Below are 7,030 nucleotides of genomic sequence, written 5' to 3'. Positions count from 1 at the left end.
ATTTCTGGTGGCTACTGGCTGGTGTTCTAATTTCTAATGTACAGTACAGTACAGTACCTCAATTCATACAGATTTTATTGTGACTCAAGTTTCAATAAAATAACAAAAATTAAAATATGTATTGCCATTTGCATTTTGCCATAATGACAATAAAGAACTGATGTAAGACGTTGTCAGATATAATATATTTATATATTTTGGAAATTGGAAAAGTATCAGCGAAATAATCGTATCAAAGTATCTAAAATTTTGCAGATTATATTTGATACATAGGGGTAAAATTTAATTAAATGCTTCGGTTATTGCTTCTTACAACTCTAACAAATTCTGTTATTAAAGTAAGCCATTGCACAGTTTCCGCATCTGTCTCGATGGCGCTAAGAAATGTTGATTTTGAAATATTTGGCAGAGTTCAAGGTGTTTTTTTCCGCAAGGTAAATGTTATTAAAATCTCAATCTCAATAAATCTGCAGTTTATAGATGAGAATATACAGTATGTCATATTTCATATATTATGACATACCCTACTAATTAAACCCATTATGCATTTTATATATTAATATTTCTAAACTTTTTCATTTAATCTTTTTTGATCTTTTATAAAAAATCTAAAATTATCAATATGGATATTGACTCTAGTAATTATTTGAACTAAAGGCTTAACTAAATTATTAGTTATTTACCTACTCTATAGTGTAGTACACACACTTATTAGTACTAATTGTATTTATAATGAATATAATATATTATTCATTGTTATGAATTGTTCTCTACTCAGTACACAAAAAATCAAGCCGACAAACTAGGATTAAAAGGATGGTGTATGAACACATCTCGGGGAACTGTACAAGGGCAGATGCAAGGGCCAAATGATAAAGTGGAATCTATGTAAGAAACTTTTTATAACTTCTTGTTTCTTCTTGTCCTTTGGATTACTTACATTCTCACCACTCAAGTTAGTTACTTCTTGAGTTGGAAGTTTCAAAGACTGGGCTGCTTTCATCTATTATTAGCTGCTCCTGCTCAATAACATCTTCATTACTCTAATTAATTTTTTTTTCTATGAGATTGTTTCATTTATGTTATGTTTTAATTAAAAATTCTAAAGACATCATTCTTAATTGAAAAAATATAACAGGTAATTTTAAGAAGATCCTATTTATTATACCAGACAAAAATCATAATAAATTAGATTAATTTGGCACTCCTTGGGTGCGTCACAGCCTTGATAAAATTTATTACGGCACATTAAATCGCTTTTCCTATATATACTAGATAAATATAGTTTAACAACTTGATTGCACACTGATGAGGCGCCTATATCATGACAAAGCAATGTGTGCGAAGGGCATTGAAAATATAACTTTTTTTGTATAAATACTATTGCTTTTCCCAAACTTAATACTTAATGTGGGAAGTTAGAATTTTGTTATTTATGCCAACTTACTTGGTTCATAGTGGTTAAACTTAATTTTTTTTAAGGCATGGTATTGTATAAAATATTTTTTGACATTTTCAAACTACATTAATATGAATTATTTTGTTTTATAGGAGCTCAGGTCTGCGTAATGATATTTTAGAACAACTCGGTAGAAACAGAACTTTGTACTACTGTAAAAGTATTTATTTCCGAGATAAAATGATCTTGCTTCAGAAACAATATTTTAAAATAAGTTAGACAGTGTCTGAGGCACTAGTAGGTACGACCCATCGTCTATGATAATTTATTCAAAGTTTTATAAAAAAAGGAGGAAACTGGCTATATAATTATAATATTTTTCTTTGTTGAACTACAATACACTATTGTTATGCATAACATTTTAAATGATCTTTAATCAGACTTTCTTTGGACACGTCCATTAAGCATGTAGTTATTTTAATCACAAGACATAGAACATAAAGAAGTAATAAAAATAGATTGTGGTGTTTAAGACAGGGGAATCCATTGTCTCCTAAACTTTTTTCCGCTGTTCTCGAAGAGATATTTCGAAATATGCATTGGCTCCGCGAGGGAGTTTATTCACAGGAAAAAAAATGACACATCTGAGATTTGATGATGATATATTCCTATTATCCAATAATGTAGAGTGTAGACGAAGAGGGCCCAAAACTTATATAAAGAAAGTGGTAACACTGGCGTAGGTACAAATGAACCCACTGAGAACCAAAGCCTTGACAAACTCCCCTCACCCCTATTGTAGTACTTAAAGGAAACGAAACTGAATATACGTCCAAAAATTTTGTTTTGAAGAAGATGATATTAGATTAGCAAATGCATAGAAGGAATGTTAGTTATAATAAATAATACAAAATGGAGACATAGGTACAGCCATAAAGAAAGTTAAACAGAGACACAGTTAGAAGTAACTAAGGAAAACGACAAGGATAGAGGACCTTTCAAGGAGTATTCGAATAGACGAAGATGGACAAGACATACATTACGAGAAGATGAGACATGGAGTTAAACTATAATTGGTTTCAGAGTCCAAACATAGGAAAAAGGCGGACTGTACAAGGGATGGGCAGATGAAGTAAAACTACTTCCAGACAAGGCCCACGTGCTAATTCCAACTAACCAAAGGTACAGAGGAAGGCGCTTGTCGGAATCGGCAAACGGACTTAAGTTTGTGATTTAATTTATTGTGGGTAAAGAAGTGGTGTGCGGCGCCACTAAGAATTAAACATGAACAGTGCTACTGAAGAAGAAAAGGAACTAATCCAAAATAATGGCTATTTTATTTTATTAATTAATTATAAGTAAATATGACATAACGATTAATTTACAAGTATGCCGATTTCTTTATCTCTACCACTTACAAAAAGCAAATAGATACATATTTAGATTTCTCAAGAGAATCGATAAGTCGAACAATTTATCGCCGTAACACGAGTGGTCACACCCTTAGCACTTTCATTATGAAAAAGGTCTAATGTGGAACATTACTGACGGTCCAAGGCTTTGGGCCACTCAGGAATTCTCGACAGAATACGTGTCATTTCAGTGTGTTAAGAACCAGTGCTAATGATAATGAGACGCCCTAATGAACTTCTCGGTGTGACCTTGAACTTTAAGCGCGTGTTTGTAAAACTACATTGTTCTAATTTTGAACACATTTAGTTTTAACATTCATACGTAAAAAGGTTTTTACTGATTATTTAGAATGTAATGTAGTTATATAGTGACGTATATTTTAAATCTTTTTTTAATTATTAATTTTACTTTCGGATGTGAAGTGCATAACTGTAGCTTTCTTTTGCATTTTCTACCATATTTACCATGGAGATTGTTTAGAGCAGTTATTCGAATTAATACCTGCAACTGAATTTCATCATTGGACGAATACGAAATTTAACCCGTAGCACCTCGTCATCCATAGTTCGTCAACTGAGCGTAATCAAACGCAATTTTAGCAGCACACTACCTCCACTATAGAGAACACATTTGAGGGGTAGTTCTTTAAAACTGAAGACCACTCAATATAATTCCCCAAAGAACTTTCTCGCAAACCGAGTAGTGGCTGACTGGAATAGCCTTCCAGAAAGTGTAATTAGTGCAGACTCTTTAAACTCTTTTAGAAATAGGTTGCATAATTTCTCCAATTCCTCAAAGCGCGCATTATCTTACTAAGCCGCCAGCCTAATGTATGTAATCTACTTAATAATAATAAGCTGGCATTGACACTCCTCTATAAAAACTTTCCGTTCCTATTTTGACGTAAATCCACATTAATTTTACGTCTCGAACACGAAAATACTTCAAACTTGATGAAGTTATAGTCCTTATAAGTGTCAAAGCTATCTTAACTAATTAATGGAGAAATTTGTTTAACATAAACGACATAACAAATTAATCTCTCGTCTCTAAAATAATAGTAGCTGTTTATTCAGATACTTTTCACTTTAACACGTTTCAGTTTCAATCTTCTTTTAGCGGTGTGCACTTTTTTGGCGAAGGCCTCCTCCAAATCTGGCCATTCCTCTGCAATATGCCACTCTCTGCCATGTGCCACCTGCTGTATCTTTAATGGGTTAGATCCACCCTCTAAGTGGTCTCCTTCTTTTTCGTTTCCTGCACTTTTGAACCAGTTTAGTACTTTTTTTCCTCTTACCGCCTATTTCTACTTTAGTTTATTTATTTTTATTGTAATATCTGTTACCTTAATTGTTTCTCTTAAAGCTGTATTCTTTATTTAGCTATTCTTTGCTTCCCTATCATCGATCTTTGTTACACCTGTATCGTTGTATGCTGCGCTTTAGTGGGCACCAAGTTTGAGATTCTTATGTTGGTTCGGGTAGTATACAGGTATTGAAGAGACCATTTTAATTACCATGCTCTTATTTTTCATGACCTTTCTAAGCTTTGCTTTGCTAGCTTTTGCTATTCTTGTGTCGTATTATTGTTGCATCGGTCATAGATATTGTTTGATGGAGGTACGAGTGTTCAGCTACGTATTCTTTTATAGTATTATTACCTTCTGGATTTGGTCATTACTTTAGGTTCGGCATTCATTATAAAACTAAGAACTACAAAGAAAACTTTATTCATAACAAAATTGATTTGGCCAGTCCCTCACTAGGGGGCCCAGTTTTAAAAATTATATCATTATCTTAACTGGATATATATTTCTGTGTCTATTTAGTTTTAAAAAGTTCGTCCTACTGTGTCTACCTAATGGGAATCAATTATTGTTTCGGGAATCCAACTCAGCTATTTTCGCTAACCATTTGCAATATAATCTACATAAGTAGGTAGCTAAGTTAAAATCTTAAAATTCTCGTTTTCCAGATCATGTAATGTAGCAAAGTTCAACAAATTGCGCCATTTATTAAAACTACGTAAATTGCTAGGTGTGTGGAGAAGAACTTTTAAAATAGTTATTTTAACAATTTTATCTTTTAGGATGCAATGGCTGAAAACTACCGGCAGCCCAAGTAGCAAGATTGATAAAGCCGACTTCACTAACAACAAGGAAATTGACGACTATACTTTTAAAAGCTTCGATATTAGACGGGATGATTAATTTGTGTTGCGAAATTCCTAGATTTTCTTCCCGCAAAATTAACGATATATATCAAGTATTAGATACTTAAATGGCATATATACAATAATGTTAGCTACGCAATCTTTTTCTTATGCATTCAATAGTTTATTATTTGATTAGACACTTTGTAATGTTTGCTACAAAAATTGTGTTCCACGCCTTACTGCAAGCAATTGTAAATTTAAAAATTGTAATAGTAATTATTAATTTAGTTTTGAAAACCTGAGTAGCGCTCAGTATTTGGAACTAAACCGAGTCACGAATGTTTGAATAGTTTTTTACAGTGCACCGAATGTATAAAATCTGTGTTCCTAAATCAAATCAATTTAAACTTGAGAAAACTACCGTAAAAGACGAGAAAAAGAGAAAGTTGGTGAAAATAGACTTATATGTAAAAATCTAATTGCACTATAGAATTGTATTAAAAATAGCTACGTAATTTATTTCAATATAGTATTTATTTTAAAATCCCATGTGATATTAGTTGTGTATCGTAGAACGATTTTAAGTCTTAATAAAGATTTTTTATGTAAATAAATTGTTTTTTTTTAATATCCTTTTAGTGCAAATGGATGCACTATTGCATGGAATGATAGAGCCGATCTCAAAATTTGCATATTCTATGGAACTCACGTTAGAGATTCTATACTTAAAAAATAAAGAGTTATAACTTATTAATACGACTTATTATGTATTAAATACTTATTATGGAAAACTTATTATATTGTCTTTTAAATCACATCAACTGTTTATATACGCGGCTTTAACGTATTTCTTCTAAAAAGTTAAATTTAGAAACAATAATTTTAAATAAATAAAACAAACAGGTTTCAAAGAGGTGAATTCGTATTTTCTTTTAAATTACATCAGTGATGCAGAAACTGTGAAAGAATTGGCGCGAGGCATTTCATAAAATTATTATCAAACACATATAATATGTGTAAATATGATTAAGGGACTAACTCAAAAATGTTTCAAAGTAGAAAAACAATAATGATACTAAAATCAAAGCATAAATCTATGATTTTTTTTATAATATATCAAAAAGCATTTTCATGCCCAAACATAATTATTTGTGAATTCATAGAATTTATAAAAAGTCAAACGAATTCCTTTGGGCCTAAATCCAATTTCAGATATCCTGCGGCTTTGAAACGATGTCAATAATTCATTTCACAAATATCAAGTCCCTTAATAGGCTATTTGACAGCATGAAAGAGAAAAATTGAAAATCATCCTTTTATAAGCAAATTTGTTAAAAAAATTCTTAGTCAACCAAATATTGAATTTCATACGGCCACCACATAACACAAATTGGCCATAGATTAGTTGTTTCAACGATGGCTTAAACACCTAAAATATATGAATATCAGGTACCTACACAGAAAATATATCCTCTTTTTCTAGTTGTAACAGAACTTTATGCCTCTTAGCGCTAACTAATCATGTAAAAAACCTATTGAAGTTTGACGTACGGAGACATAATTGGCGCTAAATTTGTAAATTAACACACACACATTATCAAAATCAATTTGAATAATATGACAACGATAGGTGCAATTAAATTTTAAAATAGTTACAAAGATATCCCAGAATGGACCGCTCGTTAGAATGTGCAAATATTATAATTCTGTATGTTCTGAAGTTGATATTTTTCACAATAGTATTTGTAAATTTAAAAAGATAATTCACGGTGAAAACTTGCAACCTAAATTACTTATTTTAATTAATGAACATATATATTAATTTTATATAATATATATTTTTTCTTTTTTGTCATTAAGTTTAATATGTGTATGTTGTGTGGTTGATATTTAGTTTAAAATGCTGTGTACAGATGTAATTGGGTTTCAGATTTTCAAATGTTGATTAGTGTGTAATAACTATATGTATCTAATCAATCTGTTTTGTACCTAAATGTAAAAATAAAGAATAAAATAAGACTATTATTTTAACGGGCTGCGCTTAATATATGTATTGACATATTT

General features: G+C 31.0%; 1 protein-coding gene across 1 annotated transcript; it reads left to right on the top strand.

Moving 5' to 3' along the window:
- The first annotated feature begins 176 nt into the window (after positions 1-176).
- Positions 177-5,574, top strand: LOC111001946 (acylphosphatase-2). The gene is made up of 3 exons (XM_022272026.2): positions 177-434; positions 779-888; positions 4,901-5,574. The coding sequence occupies exons 1-3, from the start codon at positions 291-293 to the stop codon at positions 5,019-5,021; spliced, it is 375 nt and encodes a 124-aa protein (XP_022127718.1). The 5' UTR covers positions 177-290; the 3' UTR covers positions 5,022-5,574.
- Positions 5,575-7,030: the final 1,456 nt, after the last annotated feature.

This window comes from Pieris rapae, chromosome 9, assembly GCF_905147795.1.
Source record: "Pieris rapae chromosome 9, ilPieRapa1.1, whole genome shotgun sequence".
Classification (NCBI taxonomy): domain Eukaryota; kingdom Metazoa; phylum Arthropoda; class Insecta; order Lepidoptera; family Pieridae; genus Pieris; species Pieris rapae.
This window is presented reverse-complemented; position numbering and strand designations above follow the sequence as displayed.